Source organism: Bufo gargarizans, chromosome 8 (genome assembly GCF_014858855.1).
Source record: "Bufo gargarizans isolate SCDJY-AF-19 chromosome 8, ASM1485885v1, whole genome shotgun sequence".
In the NCBI taxonomy this organism is placed as follows: Eukaryota; Metazoa; Chordata; class Amphibia; order Anura; family Bufonidae; genus Bufo; species Bufo gargarizans.
In genome coordinates this window covers 24,396,617-24,417,213 of record NC_058087.1, presented here as the reverse complement: position 1 = coordinate 24,417,213, position 20,597 = coordinate 24,396,617, and the positions used below count along the sequence as shown (strand labels likewise).

Here is a 20,597-nt window from a genome sequence, read left to right as displayed (position 1 = left end):
CTTTTATAATATGCAAATTACCTGTCTACCAGCAAGTAGGGCAAAAAAACCGCCCCCTACTCCTGTTGATTGACAGGGCCAGCAGCAATCTCCTCCTCCGGCTGGCCCTGTCTGCATTTCAAAAATCGCGCACCTGTCTTGATTCGGCGCAGGTGCTCTGAGAGAAGGAGGCTCGCCTCCTCAGCACTGTTTAGTGGGGCGACAGATCACTTCACCAAGTATGCGGTGGCCGTGCCCACCAGAGACCAGACTGCAGAAGTTATCTGTAAACACTTTATACAGGTGTTCGGGTGTCCACGGAGGATACATTCTGACCAGGGAGCATGCTTTCAGGGTACTCTAATGAAAGAACTGTACCAGCTGTATGGGATTGAGCGCTCCTGCACCGCTCCTGTATCACCTACAAGGAAACAGGGCGTGCGAACACTTCACTCGCACCTTGCTTCTGATGCTGTGGACTCTGGAAGACAGTCAAAAAGCTCAGTGGCCCACGTACCTACCCGAATTGATGTGGGCCTATAACAGGGTACACAGTACCACTGGATACTTTCCACATATGCTTATGTTTGGAAGAGCCTGGACAGGAGATTGAAGACCTCCACATGCCCAACCCGATGGATCCCCCAACAAGAAGTACCACCGCTTGGGTGCAGGAACACCGCCGCTGGCTGAGAGCGGTCTACAAGGTTGTGGGGGAGCGCCTGGGACAGGTGGTAAACCCTAACCCAAGACCAGTGCAGAAAGATGGGTATGCACCGGGTGATGGTCAAAGCCAAACTACGGTCTGGGAAGTTGGATGGACAGTGGGAGTCCGTTCCATACATGGTGAAGAGAAGGGTAGACCCTGCTATTCCGGTTTATGAGGTAGAGCCAGTAAGGACAGGGGGACCCTTACAAAATCCATGTTAAACAAACAGTGACACAGCAAGAATACTTTTCCCGCACATTAAAAATGGGTGGCACCTGATTTTCCCGCCAAGCAGGGCGTTTTGCACAAGGATGGCAAAGGAGATTATACAAGAAGGCCTCCAGTGGCCATTTTGGGTTCAAGCGAAAAGTCAATTCAGTCACAGCAAGCAGGGCTAGTGACACAAAAGTCTGTGATTTCATCAGTTTTAACGGTGCAATTTCAACGGTGCACATCCATGGACTTTTTAAGTAGTTTAAACAGCTCTTTAGCCCAATAAAACTGTCAAACAAATGGGTCTCATTCACATAAGGCAGTCCACTATAGCGCACAGTTCCATTACTGTTTTTCGAAATCCTGTTTGTGACGCCAATTTTTATAACACACCGGCCACAGGAGGATAATTTGTGCGGTGACGGTCTACAGAGGAATAATAAACAGTCAGTTCTTTACTCACAGTTTTGATGCCCCCTGGGCCAGGCTGCAGTGAAGGGGAGAACAGCACCAGATTCTCCGGGGCACACTCTATTACAGGGGACACCGTCCAGGTGGTGACTGAGGTGCCCTTGAAGGTGATTGGATTTCTGGGTGCTTGTGCAGCTGGGCCCCTCAATTGGGTAATATCATGACGACAGCACCTTGGTGGTGCAAAATGATGAGTTGTTGCAGTATGGTAGTGGAAGAATGAGACAGGGTTCGAATCCAACTGAGAACTTTACTGTAAGCCGGGTCTTGACAGCAATTTACATCCGGATATAAACAGTCTCTCATGTACAGTATAGACCAAAAGTTTGGACACACCTTCTCATTCAAAGAGTTTTCTTTATTTTCATGACCTATGAAAATTGTAGATTCACACTGAAGGCATCAAAACTATGAATTAACACATGTGGAATTCTATACATAACAAAAAAGTGTGAAACAACTGAAAATGTCATATTCTAGGTTCTTCAAAGTAGCCACCTTTTGCATTGATTACTGCTTTGCACACTCTTGGCATTCTCTTGATGAGCTTCAAGAAGTAGTCATCTGAAATGGTTTTCACTTCACAGCTGTGCCCTGTCAGGTTTAATAAGTGGGATTTCTTGCCTTATAAATGGGGTTGGGACCATCAGTTGCGTTGTAGAGAAGTCAGGTGGATACACAGCTGATAGTCCTACTGAATAGACTGTTAGAATTTGTATTATGGCAAGAAAAAAACAGCTAAGTAAAGAAAAACGAGTGGCCATCATTACTTTAAGAAATGAAGGTCAGTCAGTCCGAAAAATTGAGAAAAACTTTGAAAGTGTCCCCAAGTGCAGTCACAAAAAACCATCAAGCGCTACAAAGAAACTGGCTCACATGCGGACACCCCAGGAAAGGAAGACCAAGAGTCACCTCTGCTGCGGAGGATAAGTTCATCCGAGTCACCAGCCTCAGAAATCGTAGGTTAACAGCAGCTCAGATTAGAGACCAGGTCAATGCCACACAGAGTTCTAGCAGCAGACACATCTCTAGAACAACTGTTAAGAGGAGACTGTGTGAATCAGGCCTTCATGGTAGAATATCTGCTAGGAAACCACTGCTAAGGACAGGCAACAAGCAGAAGAGACTTGTTTGGGCAAAAGAACACAAGGAATGGACATTAGACCAGTGGAAATATGTTCTTTGGTCTGATGAGTCCAAATTTGAGATCTTTAGTTCCAACCACCGTATCTTTGTGCGACGCAGAAAAGGTGAACGGATGGACTCTACATGCCTGGTTCCCACCGTGAAGCGTGGAGGAGAAGGTGTAATGGTGTGGGGGTGCTTTGCTGGTGACACTGTTGGGGATTTATTCAAAATTGAAGGCATACTGAACCAGCATGGCTACCACAGCATCTTGCAGCGGCATGCTATTCCATCCGGTTTGCGTTTAGTTGGACCATCATTTATTTTTCAACAGGACAATGACCCCAAACACACCTCCAGGCTGTGTAAGGGCTATTTGACCATGAAGGAGAGTGATGGGGTGCTGCGCCAGATGACCTGGCCTCCACAGTCACCGGACCTGAACCCAATCGAGATGGTTTGGGGTGAGCTGGACCGCAGAGTGAAGGCAAAAGGGCCAACAAGTGCTAAGCATCTCTGGGAACTCCTTCAAGACTGCTGGAAGATCATTTCAGGTGACTACCTCTTGAAGCTCATCAAGAGAATGCCAAGAGTGTGCAAAGCAGTAATCAAAGCAAAAGGTGGCCACTTTGAAGAACCCAGAATATGATATATTTTCAGTTGTTTCACACTTTTTTGTTATGAATATAATTCCACATGTGTTAATTCATAGTTTTGATGCCTTCAGTGTGAATCTACAATTTTCATAGTCATGAAAATAAAGAAAACTCTTTGAATGAGAAGGTGTGTCCAAACTTTTTGTCTGTACTGTATATGGAACCGGAATACTGTAAATCCCTTATAACAGGCTTCATGTGTGGTCCTGTATCAGGCTAAAGTCTTGTTAGAGTATGAAAGGTATCTTCTCACTGGTACTTAGCTCTTTCCCTTGTTCTAATCTCAGTAACGGTGGTTTAGATCCTTATCTTCTACACCCAAGTGCTACAACAGATGGCCTGTCTGTCTCTGAAGTAAAGGTGAGGCTGCCGGAAGCTAATAAACCTTCATCTTGGTACAAAGGAGCCTAAAGCCTAGTATAATGGCTATTGTCCTTCCTTTGTCTTTTACATAGAAATGATGAAGTCATCTGGCACTCCAGAAGAGTAGACGGTAGAAGAATGTCCTACCTCTGCCTGTTTCTTAGCTTGACAACTGAGACAACGAATTGGCTCCTTTGGGCCGCGAAGCCCAAGAGAGAGCTGAGAGGAGGGGGGTCCTCTCCTTCCCCCTGCTCCTCACTCCAGCTACTCCAACCACACAACCACCCACTAACTAGGCATGAAATGTTGTATATATAGACTATGGTGCTATCTAGTGGTGGAATAAGTGTAGTGCACCTGACAGCTTGTTAACAGAGATTTTACTGCTAAATCACAGAAATATGCAAATAACATAATTATGACAAACTTTGCAGTGCCCACGTACACGAGTGGGCCCACAGAAACACTACGAAGCTCTTTTGGGTCTGTGCTTCCGCACTGCCAAAGATAGGACATGTCTTATCTTTTGCCGTATTTTGCAAATCATGGACCAATTCAAGTCAATCCCGCAATACGGGATTCACATGGCCAGCGCACATGCATTGTGGACCGCTATTAGCAGTCCACAACACGAGCACAGAGCCCTTGCAGTCGTATTATTAAAATTAAGCCACGTACTGTAACAGTGTGTAAAAGCTCCTGTAAATGTGGCAGATGACCTGGATTATGACCTTTGTCTAGATACAGGGTGTAGAAGTAGTAGCAGTCCCATCTTAAAGGGGTTGTTCAGTTGGGTTCGTGTTGAAGACCTAACCTCAGGATACATCATTAATATCAGATTGGTGGGGGTCCAACACCCACCAACACCCCCCCAGCAGTTAATTTTGAGGGGAAAGCAGCGCTCACACAAACACTGCCTCCTCTTCCAACAGCTGATCGGCAGGAAGTCCTAGGAGTCAGACCTCTACCGATCTAATGTTGATGACCTATCCTCAGAATTAGTCCTCAATATGTACCCACAGCACCTTTATTAGACCCAAAGGCTCAGGAAGACACCAGTTTTATAAATGGTACATGTTTGGTGGGGGGATGCTCTTATAGAATTTGTACTGGCGCCTGGGAGCTTTAAGTTAGACCTCTGGGCCTTTTTTGACACAGACTCTATGGGGATCATTTATCATTTCAGATCATTTTCATGGCACTTTTAAGTCTGGTTTTGCATTGTGTGGTTGCACCAAATTTCTGAAATGACACACAGCAATAATATATGTGGAGTGAGTGTAGAAATAGACCGGGGGGTTGCCTGGTGTAGGTTGTCACTTTTGCAAAAGTCCCACATAGTAAATGAGCCATAATCCTGGTCTAATCTTACAAACCGGATTCCCAAAAAGTTGGGACACTATACAAATCGTGAATAAATACTGAATGCAATGATGTGGAGGTGCCCACTTCTAATATTTTATTCAGAATAGAACATAAATCACGGAACAAAAGTTTAAACTGAGAAAATGTACCATTTTAAGGGAAAAATATGTTGAATCAGAATTTCATGGTGTCAACAAATCCCCAAAAAGTTGGGACAAGGCCATTTTCACCACTGTGTGGCATCTCCCCTTCTTCTTACAACACTCAACAGACGTCTGGGGACCGAGGAGACCAGTTTCTCAAGTTTAGAAATAGGAATGCTCTCCCATTCTTGTCTAATACAGGCCTCTAACTGTTCAATCGTCTTGTGCCTTCTTTGTTGCACCTTTCTCTTTATGATGCGCCAAATGTTCTCTATAGGTGAAAGATCTGGACTGCAGACTGGCCATTTCAGTCCCCGGATCCTTCTCCTACGCAGCCATGATGTTGTGATTGATGCAGAATGTGGTCTGGCATTATCTTGTTGAAAAATGCAGGGTCTTCCCTGAAAGAGATGACGTCTGGATGGGAGCAGATGTTGTTCTAGAACCTGAATATATTTTTCTGCATTGATGGTGCCTTTCCAGACATGCAAGCTGCCCATGCCACACGCACTCATGCAACCCCATACCATCAGAGATGCAGGCTTCTGAACTGAGCATTGATAACAACTTGGGTTGTCCTTGTCCTCTTTGGTCCGGATGACATGGCGTCCCAGATTTCCAAAAAGAACTTCGAATCGTGACTCGTCTGACCACAGAACAGTCTTCCATTTTGCCACACTCCATTTTAAATGATCCCTGGCCAGTGAAAACGCCTGAGCTTGTGGATCTTGCTTAGAAATGGCTTCTTCTTTGCACTGTAGAGTTTCAGCTGGCAACGGCGGATGGCACGGTGGACTTGTGTTCACTGACAATGGTTTCTGGAAGTATTCCTGAGCCCATTCTGTGATTTCCTTTACAGTAGCATTCCTGTTTGTGGTGCAGTGTCGTTTAAGGGCCCGGAGATCACGGGCATCCAGTATGGTTTTACGGCCTTGACCCTTACGCACAGAGATTGTTCCAGATTCTCTGAATCTTCGGATGATGTTATGCACAGTTGATGATGATAGATGCAAAGTCTTTGCAATTCTTCGCTGGGTAACACCTTTCTGATATTGCTCCACTATCTTTCTGCGCAACATTGTGGGAATTGGTGATCCTCTACCCATCTTGGCTTCTGAGAGACACTGCCACTCTGAGAAGCTCTTTTTATACCCAATCATGTTGCCAATTGACCTAATTAGTGTTAATTGGTCTTCCAGCTCTTCGTTATGCTCAAATTTACTTTTTCCAGCCTCTTATTGCTACTTGTCCCAACTTTTTGGGGATTTGTTGACACCGTGAAAATTTGAATCAACGTATTTTTCCTTTAAAATGATACATTTACTCGGATTAAACGTTTGATCTGTCATCTACGTTCTATTACAAATAAAATATTGACATTTGCCATCTCCACATCATTGCATTCAGTTTTTATTCACAATTTGTTTAGTGTCCCAACTTTTTGGGAATCCGGTTTGTACTTTTAGCTCTTAAACATAGACTACTTTTAAAAGTGGTGAGGAACACGAAATGTGCGAGGGTTGCCATGACTTGCAACTTTTACGCCACAAAAATGACATTTGATTTGATAATGGTCTCCCTATATCTATACCCATGAAATGCTTGATTTAATGGAATGCTGCCTGTGTACAGGTGACATCTCATGACAGAGCAGTCATCCCCTAGAGGAGTGATAAGACAAATAGATACTTGTACTGAGGAGAAGAAACTCAAGAACAGCTCATTCACTGCTCCCCCTCTCGCTGCTCAGGAAGAAAGATGGAGACTGCAATGAGGAGCCTTCTGTCAGATAGCAGCAGATACGTCGAGTCCTTCCGCCTATTCCTTAAGAATTCCACCGATCACCAGTGCATGCAGCAGTTTATAGAGACCAGGCTGCCAGGCATCGTCTCCAGGTAAGTCGCCCTCACTTTATAGACAGGCAAGTCCCATTATTCTTGCGGCGACCAGACACCCTAGGGGTGATGTGCCTGATCGTACTAGTGATAAGGTGCCGAGGATAGTAGTACTCACGGTTAAGTTGTCCCTTGGGGCCAGCGTGCAGTGGATGGGAAGCACAAAATCTTCCGGGGCACTCTCGGTTGCAGGGAACGCCAGCCAGATGGAAGTTGAGGTGCCCTTGATGGTGGTGGTGTTTAGGGTGCTTTTGGTGTCTGGGCACCTGGTTTGTGACACCAGCACCGTTAGGTGCAAATATTGGTGGTAGTAGTAATGGTGATATAGAATAAGAAGACTAGAGCTTTTAACAAACTCCCAGTACTTTACTTTTCAATGTATGCAAAAGTCAATTACATCAATTCAGCTTTTACAGTGTTTCACATTAGTTCCCAGAAGTTGCATAAGGAATTTTCCTCTATGACAGACTCTCTCTCTCACTCTCACTCTCTCTCTCTCTTCTCCAGGTTGGAGGGTAATTCTGTTTTTACTGTAATGTATAATCCTATACTTCACAGTATCCTTTTCTAGGAATACTATATTCAGACAAATGGCTTTTTTGTCTTTAACTATGGTGGGTAGCTGGTAGCTGATAATTTCTCCAACTGATGCAAAGGAGTCTGGAGGAGTCTGATAAACAGTTACCTTCCTTTGTCGATATTCTTCTCCGAGTTGCCTGGAGATACTGGAGATATTCCTTTCTATGGGCTGTTACATCAAACTAAGCATGGAGTTTTTATAACTCTGCAAAATGGCAGCTGAGGTTCAGCTTGTCCTCAGACATCACACACTAACCTTCTTCTTCCAGCACTGTGCACTGAGTGTAGGGTGGAGTTAACACTGGGAGGCTTGTTAGAACCTACCCCTCCCTATGCAACTTTATGAGAACACATTTACAAGGACACAGTTTCAGGACACTGCATTCTGACCACCAGATAATATCTAGAGTAACCACTATATGCAGCACAGACAGCAGCTAGACGGGGTGGGGGTGACTCCATAAGGTTCTGGTAGGTTGTCACAAGTATCTGGAGCCATGCTCACTGCAGAGCATCCCACAGCTGCTGGAGGGGACGTGGGGGGGATCGACCATCCAGGTGGCCCCACAGATGCTTAGTTGGGTTCAAGTCTGGAAAGGGGGCTAGGGAAGTACTTGGAAGTCTTGGTCATTTGGACATTTCTCGCCGTGAGATTTGTCGCCTTGTCTTGCTGGAAGATCCTATCCACCCCAGGGATAACAATGAGCATGTATGGGCATACGTGATCTGCTAGGATGGATTCTTACCCAAATTAGTTGAGAGTGCCTTCCACATGTATAACTGGCCCAGAAAATGCCAGAAAAACCTTCACCCCAAACCATGAAGCTGCCCCCACCAGCTTGTGCTCTTCCAGTAATGGGTGCAGAGTATTTGTTCTCTAAAATTTCTCTCCTGACACTCCAACGTCCCTCTGTTCCATGAAGCAGAAAACGTGACTCATCGGAGAAGACAACCCTTTACCAATCAGTGGAGGTCCAATTCTGATATTGCCATGAAAAATGAAGTCATTAATGTTGAGGCAGCTTCGTTATTAGAGGAGCAGTGACCGTCCGTCTGCTCTGAATCCCCATACCCAGTAGGGTTCACTGAACTGTTGTGTTAGACACACGCCTGGTGGCCCCTGGTCATTTTGGTGGTGAGCTACTCCACTGTAGCACTGTAGCGTGTCAGTCCCACGTCTCCATTGTTCAGTCCAGGGCTTGTTTACTTACTTCCTGTCACGGGCATCGTCACCCGATCCTCTTCAGCCAACCACTGAGTTCAACGACGATGTGTCTTTTGTGGACAGGGGTTGGCTGAAGAGGATCAGGTGACCAAGACCATGCCAGGGAGGAAGTAAACAAGCCTGGCACCATAAGATGGAGGTGAAGGAGCAAGTGCGGAGGACCAGAGTGGCGTGGGGCAGGTAAGGATGATCCTTTCAGTAGACGAGGTAGGCTGCACACACCTGTTTATTTATTTACAAATTATGTATTCCCCAATAACCAATATAAACCTTTTCTTTATTGTTGACCTTTACCGAAAATAAGTATGAACAGGTTAGACCATAGTGAATGGGACTGAGATGCAATACAAGACACAGCCACTACTAAAAGTATGGTGCTGTGTCTGGTACAATACGAGGGGGACGTAGTGCTTGCTGAATCAACTTCATCAGACTTTTATCCCACAGATTTTAAATGGAAGGCCTATCCTAACACTAGATCTTTAGTTTTTCTAGTCCAGAATAACACAAGTTGTGCCTCTAGGTATATCTGGATTGTGTATATAAACCAGTATCTGTTTTCCAGTATAGGGGATGGAAAGACGACCATCAATGTCCTTGGAGTAGGAAGTGGATCAGGTAAGAGCAATGTCAGGGCCATAGAGTCATTGTAAAGTCTGTATGGGGCAGAAATCAGAAGACAACATGTAGTAGTGAATATAATGGTCAATGGACAAATGCAGTTACATGGGTTACCAGAAACTGCTGCAAGTGAAAATATTGGCACGCCTAAGTGCTAAAATCCTTTTACAAGAAAATCGGAACATAACTTGCACTGCCTAAACCTCAAAAACCCAGAGGATACACTCTGTGCCTGGACCAACTGTAAACAGCATCTACAAACCGGATTCCCAAAAAGTTGGGACACTAAACAAATTGTGAATAAAAACTGAATGCAATGATGTGGAGATGGCAAATGTCAATATTTTATTTGTAATAGAACGTAGATGACAGATCAAACGTTTAATCCGAGTAAATGTATCATTTTAAAGGAAAAATACGTTGATTACAATTTTCACGGTGTCAACAAATCCCCAAAAAATTGGGACAAGTAGCAATAAGAGGCTGTAAAAAGTAAATTTGAGCATAACGAAGAGCTGGAAGACCAATTAACACTAATTAGGTCAATTGGCAACATGATTGGGTATAAAAAGAGCTTCTCAGAGTGGCAGTGTCTCTCAGAAGCCAAGATGGGTAGAGGATCACCAATTCCCACAATGTTGCGCAGAAAGATAGTGGAGCAATATCAGAAAGGTGTTACCCAGTGAAAAATTGCAAAGACTTTGCATCTATCATCATCAACTGTGCATAACATCATCCGAAGATTCAGAGAACCTGGAACAATCTCTGTGCGTAAGGGTCAAGGCCGTAAAACCATACTGGATGCCCGTGATCTCCGGGCCCTTAAACAACACTGCACCACAAACAGGAATGCTACTGTAAAGGAAATCGCAGAATGGGCTCAGGAATACTTCCAGAAACCATTGTCAGTGAACACAATCCACCGTGCCATCCGCCGTTGCCAGCTGAAACTCTACAGTGCAAAGAAGAAGCCATTTCTAAGTAAGATCCACAAGCTCAGGCGTTTTCACTGGGGCAGGGATCATTTAAAATAGAGTGGGGCAAAATGGAAGAGTATTCTGTGGTCAGACAAGTCACGATTGGAAGTTCTTTTTGGAAATCTGGGACGCCATGTCATCCGGACCAAAGAGGACAAGGACAACCCAAGTTGTTATCAACGCTCAGTTCAGAAGCCTGCATCTCTGATGGTATGGGGTGGCATGAGTGCGTGTGGCATGGGCAGCTTGCATGTCTGGAAAGGCACCATCAATGCAGAAAAATATATTCAGGTTCTAGAACAACATATGCTCCCATCCAGACGTCATCTCTTTCAGGGAAGACCCTGCATTTTTCAACAAGATAATGCCAGACCACATTCTGCATCAATGACAACATCATGGCTGCGTAGGAGAAGGATCCGGGTACTGAAATGGCCAGTCTGCAGTCCAGATCTTCCACCTATAGAGAACAATTGGCGCATCATAAAGAGGAAGGTGCAACAAAGAAGGCCCAAGACGATTGAACAGTTAGAGGCCTGTATTAGACAAGAATGGGAGAGCATTCCTATTTCTAAACTTGAGAAACTGGTCTCCTCGGTCCCCAGACGTCTGTTGAGTGTTGTAAGAAGAAGGGGAGATGCCACACAGTGGTGAAAATGGACTTGTCCCAACTTTTTGGGGATTTGTTGACACCATGAAATTCTGATTCAACATATTTTTCCCTTAAAATTGTACATTTTCTCAGTTTAAACTTTTGTTCCGTGGTTTATGTTCTATTCTGAATAAAATATTAGAAGTTGGCACCTCCACATCATTGCATTCAGTGTTTATTCACGATTTGTATAGTGTCCCAACTTTTTTGGAATCCGGTTTGCATATTGACAAAACTATATCGGTAATTGGTCAGACTGTACCCATCAGAAGTTAATCTGACTGATCGGTAGGGTGTTGTCACCACCACTAAGGATAGTCCAGAGGGGCCAAAAATTCTCCAACACATTTCAAAGGTACACCTCCCTTCATCAGGCGTCTTGTCCCAGCCCGGTTTAATTTTTGGCCCCGAGCTTGCCACTAAGTGGGACTATTTGAAGAACGGATTATTACATCAGGTGCAAGGAGGGGCAGGAGCAGACATCATGAAGAGGATACCGCTGATCCATCTCTTTCTGCTGGATTCCCACAGCCTGACCACCAACCGATATGGTTTTGTCAATATAAGCGATGTTTGTAGCTGGAGTAGACATGCAGTGATTGGAATAGGTGCCTTGCAATAATTTAATTTACCTGCAGAGGCTCTTTTTTATTTTTTTATTTGTAAGAAGATATTACACGATAGACTTTAATGGTTTCTTAGAAACACTTTCTTGTAAATTCCATATTTAGGTGAAATAGACCTAAAAATCTTGTCCAAAATACAAGCTCGATATCCTGGAATCCCCATCCATAGTGATATTGTTGAGCCAAGCCCAGAGCAGATCCTCAGCTACAAGGGTAAGTGTGTCCTTATTCTCTGTACTTTGCCCTCATTTGGTGCCTGTCAAGGAGTCACTCTAGTACCCCAAACAAGTGGAGAGGAAGCACACTGCTGAGCTCCTGCTCCTAAGATTCTCCAAACTGAATAATAGCTAAACACAGCCTCAAGTATATCATTGAGAAGACAGACAACAGACTGAACAGTTACAACCAGTATTAAAGACAGAGGTTAGGTGAGGGACTACAGCTAAGACACCCATTATCTAGAATACTACTAGGCCAGTAATACATAGTGTTAAACTTTAGCCAATCACTCTGCCTCCATCATCCTTACTGGCGCAAGAGAGAAGATTGCACTTAAAATCAGGTGCTATTGAATGTATTTGAAGTTCTACATTGCACTTAGTAAATTTTAATTCTGTCCTCATTCTTCACCATTACAATTCCACTAAACCAATCCTAAGGAAGCAATAGCTTGAGGGAGTACACCGTGACACAACACATCATTAGGGCTACTACCACTCCCATTCTCTGCACCAACTCTTCTGGGGCTCGCCGAATCACTTTTCTGTGGACATTGGACACAACAAAACCTTCTCTGGCTGTTTTATGGCAGTAATCTGATTCTGCTCCATGTGTTGCAGAGCGCGTGGCCAAGACCCCGGGACTTGAAAATGTTCATTTTAACTGGATCAACAAAACATCTTTTGAGTTTGAGGTTCAAGTTAAGGAAGAGACGTCAGAAAGAAAGTATGATTTCATCCATATGATACATGTAAGTGTACTGTAGAGATCGCGTATTCTGCGCTGATGAGAGCCAATGATGCAAAAGCCAGGATGATTTGTATGATTATACTCGCTTGTTTCTCAAGGTTTATACAGCACCTACATATTGTGCAGCGCTGTGCACAGTGGGCGATCACCACATCAGTTCCTATATCCCTGGACATGACTTGTGCACATGTGCCAGATCACTCCATTTTAAGGAACCAGTACATGCTAATTGCACCTGACCAGCCAATGCCTTAGTGCTCTAGGTTTCCCTCGTCATGCCTTTCCTGAGCAATAATGAACTTTAGGCATGTGCAAAATGCCGCCCCCCAGGGTTGATCATGTACCAGGTTTTTAGAAATGCTGATGTGGCCTTATTAGTTGTTTTGTCATGGTTCTCCTACCTGGATACCATTGCCCCCCATGGTTAGGCTCTGCAGCAATAAAGGGGAGAGTAATAGTTGGTGGAGTAAGAGTCCAAACCTGGTAAAAATTCAACAGCTTTTGGCCTCATGCACACGACCGTTGTGTGCATCCGTGGCCGTTGTGCCGTTTTCCGTTTTTTTTCGCGGACCCATTGACTTTCAATGGGTCCGTGGAAAAATCGGAAAATGCACCGTTTTGCAGCCGAGGCCGTGATCCGTGTATCCTGTCCGTCAAAAAAATATGACCTGTCCTATTTTTTTGACGGACAACGGTTCACGGACCCATTCAAGTCAATGGGTCCGTGAAAGAACACGGATGCACACAAGATTGGCATCCGTGTCCGTGATCCGTGGCCGTAGGTTGCTTTCATACAGACGGATCCGAAGATCCGTCTGCATAAAAGCTTTTTCTGATCTAAGTTTTCACTTTGTGAAAACTCATTTCCGACAGTATATTCTAACACAGAAGCGTTCCCATGGTGATGGGGACGCTTCTAGTTAGAATACACTGCAAACTTTGTACAAGACTGCCCCCTGCTGCCTGGCAGCACCCGATCTCTTACAGGGGGATATGATAGCACAATTAACCCCTTCAGGTGCGGCACCTAAAGGGGTTAATTGTACTATCATATTCCCCTGTAAGAGATCAGGGCTGCCAGGCAGCAGGGGGCAGACCCCCCCCCACTCCCCAGTTTGAATATCGTTGGTGGCACAGTGTGCGCCCACCATCCCCCCCCCCTTCCTCCCTCTATAGTTAAAAATCGTTGGTGGCACAGTGTGCACCCACCATCGGCCCCCCTCTCTCTATAGTAGTAACAACCATTGGTGGCAGTGTGCGGCCTCCCATTCCCCCCCCCCACCACAGTAGAAGATTCATACTTACCTGCTTGCTGCTGCGATGTCTGTGACCGGCCGGGAGCTCCTCCTACTGGTAAGTGACAGTTCTTTAGCAATGCGCCGCACAGACCTTTCACTTACCAGTAGGTGGAGCTCCCGGCCGGTCACAGACATCGCAGCAGCAAGCAGGTAAGTATGAATCTTCTACAATTGTACTATTGCTAAGTAACCATGGCAACCAGGGATGCAGTAGCTTCCTGGTTGCCATGGTTACCGATCGGAGCCCCAGCGATTAAACTGGGACTCTGATCGGAACTCCGCTGCCACCAATGATGGGGGGGGGGGGGAATGGGAGGCCGCACACTGCCACCAATGGTTGTTACTACTATAGGGAGAGGGGGGGCCGATGGTGGGCGCACACTGTGCCACCAATGATTTTTAACTATACAGGGAGGAAGGGGGGGGCGATGGTGGGCGCACACTGTGCCACCAACGATTTTTAACTATAGAGGGAGGAAGGGGGGGGTCGATGGTGGGCGCACACTGTGCCACCAACGATATTCAAACTGGGGAGGGGGGGGGGAGTCTGCCCCCTGCTGCCTGGCAGACCTGATCTCTGGGGGATATGATAGTACAATTAACCCTTTCAGGTGCGGCACCTGAGGAGTTAATTGTGCTGATCACTGCCCTAAGATCGGGTGCTGCCAGGCAGCAGGGGGCAGACATGTACACAGTTTTTCAGTGTATTCTAACCTGAAGCGTCCCCATCACCATGGGAACGCCTCTGTGTTAGAATATACTGTCGGAAATGAGTTTCACGATGTAGCTCATATCCGACAGTATATTCTAACATAGAGGAGTTCCCATGGTGATGGGGACGCTTCAAGTTATGTTCGGGTGTCCGCCTGGCCGTGCGGAGGCAAGCGGATCCGTCTAGACTTATAATGTAAGTCAATGGGGACGGATCCGTTTGAAGATGACACACTGTGGCTCAATTTTCAAACGGATCCGTCCCCCATTGACTTTCAATGTAAAGTCTGGACGGATCCGTCTGAGGCTATTTTCACACTTTAGAAATGTTTTAACAATATAATGCAGACGGATCCGCTCTGAACGGAGCCACCGTCTGCATTATGAACACAAGTGTGAAAGTAAAGGGACTCCTGACTTTACATTGAAAGTCAATGAGGACGGATCCGTTTGCAATTGCACCATATTGTGTCAACGTCAAACGGATCCGTCCCCATTGACTTGCATTGTAATTCAGGACGGATCCGTTTGGCTCCGCACGGCTAGGCGGACGCCAAAACGACTTTTTTTTTCATGTCCGTGGATCCTCCAAAAATCAAGGAAGACCCACGGACGAAAAAACGGTCACGGATCACGGACCCACGGACCCTGTTTTTGCGGGCCGTGAAAAAAAACTGTCGTGTGCATGAGGCCTTACTTGAATAAACTTGCATCCAGACAACATTTGGTCTTTCTCTTGGTTTCAGCAGGTTTTGAGGTAAACTGTCAGGCAAACTTAGATACCTTACTTTCTCTTTCTCTGCTGTGCTAGACTGGCTTTGTTCTGGTAGCTGGACTCTGACAGTTCTTATACCTTTTGAGGGGGGTACCTTTTGGCTATTGACCCCCTCGTAATGCTCTGTATCTGTAAGGGGTCATGGAGCTGTTTCCCTTCGGAGACTCCTGATGCAGGAGGGGGGCATTCCTCTCACTGGCCCATGACTTGACTCGCCTGGTTCCAACTTTTGACTCAACTAACTGTAGCTTCCTGCAACCCCTCCCTTGGTAGGAAGCAGGACTAGCAGGACTATCTAAAGATCTCTTTGCCAGATACACTGCCACCTGCTGGTGAACCAGGCACATTACATGATTACATGTAATAACAATACATAAGTTACATAGCAATATTATTAATGCACAATATAGGAGGACTGGGAATAAATACACAGATGACATTATTGGTTAGCCATTCGGGACAGTATCATGGTGTAGGAATGGTAGTGTTCAATGTGGAAAAGTTTTTTCTTATTTTATTTTTTTCTCTCCTGACATGTTAGTTTTAGTAACTACTCACATGCAATAACAATTCTGGAACATCTATTCTTATGACTCTATGTTGTGCGATTCTTTTATTATTCCTGCTAGAATTTTTGAATTGCTATCAGTTTGAAATGATGGTCCAGATGGGTGTTACCAGTTGGTGGTGTTTCCCAGTACAGTCTGAAACTATCTGTCACACTGGACAGGATACAAGATACACAGAGTACAACAAAACAAATGTCTAGGCAAGAAGCTGGGGATAAAGTTCACCTCCTGACAAATCCCTACCAGCTCTCCCTAGACTTCTATGCCCACATTTAGACCCTGAAGGTGGGAATGAACGCGTCCTCGTGCCTAGGCTGAAGATTCCCTAAAATCCCTAAGATGGTGAAAGGGGGAAAGAGGCAGCCTGCTCCCTCGGAACCTGGAGGGGGCAGGCGTCTCTCTAACAGCCTATGAAGAGAAGTGCGCTACACCTTAAGTGGAGCGTGTGGACTGCTGGGGGCGCACGAGACAACCAAACAAGGACCGTGTTTTAATTTCGGCAGTATTCCATTTATTCGTAAGACAACGCGTTTCGGGGTAAAGTCCCCTTTATCTAGTCTGAGCCGGGAAGGTTAGGAGAGTGTCATGGCTCATCTGAAGAGGCACGTGTAGGAGCGTCCTACACGCGCCTCTTCAGATGAGCCGTGACACTCTCCTAACCTTCCCGGCTCAGACTTGATAAAGGGGACTTTACCCCGAAACGTGTTGTCTTACGAATAAATGGAATACTGCCGAAATTAAAACACGGTCCTTGTTTGGTTGTCTCGTGCGCCCCCAGCAGTCCACACGCTCCACTTAAGGTGTAGCGCACTTCTCTTCATTTCCATTACCGTAGTGGCAGGGTGGCCCCTGCCCAAGGTGTTAGGACGGATCTTGGCTGCACCAACCATCCCTTATCTATACTCGATCTCCATTGCAGTTGCATCCAATTGATGCAACCGCAGTAGGTGAGCAAACCATTTCTTTCATTAGAAATTTGTTGGTTTGAATTTACTTACCCTATGAGCGCCTTCTCTATCCCATTGGCCATCATTTGCTCTAACAGCCTAGACAGACAATCACAAGAAAACAAAATCAACTTATCTTGTACTGAGTAGGAACAGCAATCCTTCCCTCCTTCCTTCCTCTGAACAAGACAGAAGCTATAACCCGCACAGGACACTGGGAGTGGGCGTAATTTAAACTCATACCAATGACCCCACCCAGTGCACCTGAAGGGAGGTGGATATAGTTCAACTCCAAAACAATAACAAAAGGCTACACATGTGCTGCTAACCTAGCAGACCTCCACACATGACCTGAGCAGGGCATGACACTATCCAATTAGTTATGCCAGTGTCTGACTGTGCAGGGACACCCACCCCCAACTGGTAACACCCAGCTGGACATTCATTGCAAACTGCTTTCAATTCATAACTTCTAGCAGGAATAATAAAGGAACGACACACCACAGAGTCATAAGAATAGATGCTCCAGAATTGTTAGTGCATGGGGAATGCAAGTAGTTACTAAAAACAGAAATGTCAGGAGAAGTGACAGCTCCGTTTTGAAACCTCATGCCCACCTACATACTTGAGGTGCATTTATTTCAACAGGGCCATGCATACACAACAGTAGCAAAATATAATACACAAAAGAAGATAACTGCATCTACATGAAGAGTATACAAGTGGAAATATGTCCTCGGCATAGATGTCTATTGTTCTTTATGCTTCCAGATGCTGTACTACGTAGAAGATGTGCCAGCAACACTGACCTTCTTCAGGAGCCTATTGGCACCAAATGGAAAACTCCTTATAATACTTGTATCTGGTAAGAGATTAAAGAGGACCTCTCCCCGCTCCTGACATGCCTGTATTAATAGCTTCATGCATTCCCCATGCAATAACAGTTCTGAAACATCTATTCTTATGGCTCTCTGTTGTGCCATTCCTTTATTATTCCTGCTAGAAGTTATAAATGAATTGCTAGCAGTCTGCAGTAAGGGTACAGAGGAGTGGTAACCAGTTGGGGGGGGGGGGGGGGGGGGGGGGGGGGTGTTTAGACGGTCACTAAAACGCAGCTTGCAGCGTTTAGGTGACCGTCTGACGATGCAGAGCCAAATGGATCCGTCCTGACTTACAATGTAAGTCAATGGGGACGGATCTGTTTTTCACTGACACAATATGGTGCAATTGAAAACTGATCCATCACCCATTGACTTTTAATGTAAGTCAAGACGAATCCGTTTTGACTTAGACAATTTTTTTATGCATAATGCAAACTGATCCGTTATGAACGGATACAAGCGTTTGCATTATCGGTGCGGATCCGTCTGTGCAGAAACAAGATGGATCCGCACCAAACACGAGTGTGAAAGTAGCCTAAAACATGCATGTCAGGAGCGGGGAGAGGTCCTCTTTAAAACGTAACATTTTACTCCCCACCATCCAGAGGCGCCTCCAAGCATCTGCATTAGTGGAACAGCCGAAAGAGCAAAATGTGATGTAAAGAGCCTATTGGCAGATTATTTAGGTCTTGTCTCTGTATAAGGTCCCATATGATCTGGTAATATTGAAGACGGATCATTTGGGCACGACTCCCGGGCTTCATTACTGGACAGCCAGACTTGAGATAGCTAGTTCAAAACAGGAGGATGATCCACAGATATTGGTACAGAAAGGAGTGACTGCCATGTGACAGCCGATTCATTCCTAAAGATCTGAAGACGGGACTGTCAAGTGATGGCCACTTAGAGCTTCTATTTAAGCAGATCCTACTGATCGGGCCTGGTTTTATATCACTTCATTTTCTATAAGTTATGTCCCTTCCTGAAGTTCCATCCAACTTTTCTTTCTTCCCATCAGGAAATAGCGGATCTTCTATTATATGGAAGAAGTACGGACCACGTTTGCCCCGAAACGACCAGTGCCTCTCAGCGGACGACATTGCAGACGTGCTGAGATCAGAGGGCACAAAGTATCAGAGCTATGAGCTGCCAGCTTACATTAACATCACGGAATGCTTCATCGATGGGAACAGGAACGGCGACTTGATGTTGGATTTTCTCACAGAGACTTATGATTTTAACAAAAATGCCTCTCCCGAGCTGAGAGAGGAAATATTTCAAGAGCTCCAGCGCCCAAAGTACAGCTCTGTTAAAGAGGGAAAGATAATTTTAAATAATAATCTTAGCGCTATAGTGGTGGGGAGTGGATAGATATGAGGAACAATGGGCGCGTCCATGCAACTGGTCTCAGTGATTACAAAATTTTTCTAAATATTGAATTTTTTTTACTGTTTTTAGATGCGATGTTTAAAAAGATTGGGGGGGTCATCCTTTTTGCTATTATGGGGACTGTTAATGTAGTAGAATTCAGGAACAAGGTGGGAAGGCTTGGGGGTTCTCTACGCCTCTCCATAGTCTATGCTTTTTCCTCATATTTAGTTTTTTTGGGTCAAGGGCAAAACCTACAATCTCTCCCTCCATAATTTACTCAATGCCCCTTCCGTAAGTCTCATACACATCCAATGCAGAGCGCCATATACAAGCATAACCAGCCCTCTGTTTAAATATATGGGGCACTAGACACACAGAATCGGCAACAGGACTCTTTTCAATAGGTAAGAGTCACAAAGATGGGTCCAACACCTAGTTTTGTGCATGTGTCCTACTAAAGGATTATCCCGTTGTATTAATCTTTTTTGTTTAGGACACCCAGTGGCTTAAAAATAAAGGCCATACTGATTTCACCATGCTCCAGTCCCTGCTGCTCTTCAATTCCTAGTCCCAGTTTAATGCACCAGAAATACCTGGAAAAGCCAATCACGGCCTAAGGTGGTCCACCACAAGTGATCGGAAAAGTCGATTCGGGACCAGGAATTGAAGAGCCTTCTGATCTGTAAAATGGCAGGCAACATTTTGAGCTGTTCATGTTGGTTGAATCTCAAAAGTTTTGCATTTGCTGGCAACCAAAGTTTTTTAAGGAAATTCTTAATGAATTTCAGTAGTGTAGAATCAATTTGCTCATCTCTACCCAGCAACCGTCCTGAGTGCTGTGCAGCGGCGCCTCTACATGCTCAATGTCCGATTGGCAGCTGCCCCGTCTGCCATGCAGCAGCGCCTTTCCATGCCACATGTTTTGGCTGGACAATCCCTTTAAGAAAAACAACATTCCTAATGAATGTCTTGTACAAGTCAAGGAACCAACCTTACCTAAGACGAAGACAATACAACCAGCCCCTTGAGAACTGAGACCCAGGTGCTGCTGACCTTAAGAATCACAATGCTAATAATATGAGCTCTGGTAAGGCTGTCCTGTTTTCCATAGTTCTGATTTTTAAATATTGCACCATCTTGTTAATGAGTCACTTGGTTATGCCGGTTGTGCTAAAAGGAATAACAGCGATATTGAGTAGAGTCTCTTGGTCACGCTGCCATGTCAAGTGCTCCTGCAAAGGATGGTGCCTCGCTCCTCGCCACTCGTCTTGTTAATTCTTGTAAGGGCTTTTATTTTAGGTTTGCGATTCTGCTTTGATTAATGTATAATGTTTAATAAATGTGATTAAGTAGAACAATAAACCTGGCTCTATACCTTTTTTTTCACTTATTAAAACTTTTTGTAAAGTTTTAACTTTTTAAAGATTGCTTCCAGCTGTCCCTCCTGCTTTTGACATTGGATGAAACTTGAATAGAT

General features: G+C 45.1%; 1 protein-coding gene across 1 annotated transcript; it reads left to right on the top strand.

Moving 5' to 3' along the window:
* Window positions 1–6,779: 6,779 nt before the first annotated feature.
* On the top strand, window positions 6,780–19,726 carry LOC122945676 (histamine N-methyltransferase-like). The gene is made up of 6 exons (XM_044304818.1): window positions 6,780–6,919; window positions 9,289–9,341; window positions 11,705–11,812; window positions 12,439–12,569; window positions 17,640–17,733; window positions 18,768–19,726. Exons 1-6 carry the CDS (start codon window positions 6,783–6,785, stop codon window positions 19,118–19,120), a joined length of 876 nt encoding a protein of 291 aa, XP_044160753.1. The 5' UTR covers window positions 6,780–6,782; the 3' UTR covers window positions 19,121–19,726.
* Window positions 19,727–20,597: the final 871 nt, after the last annotated feature.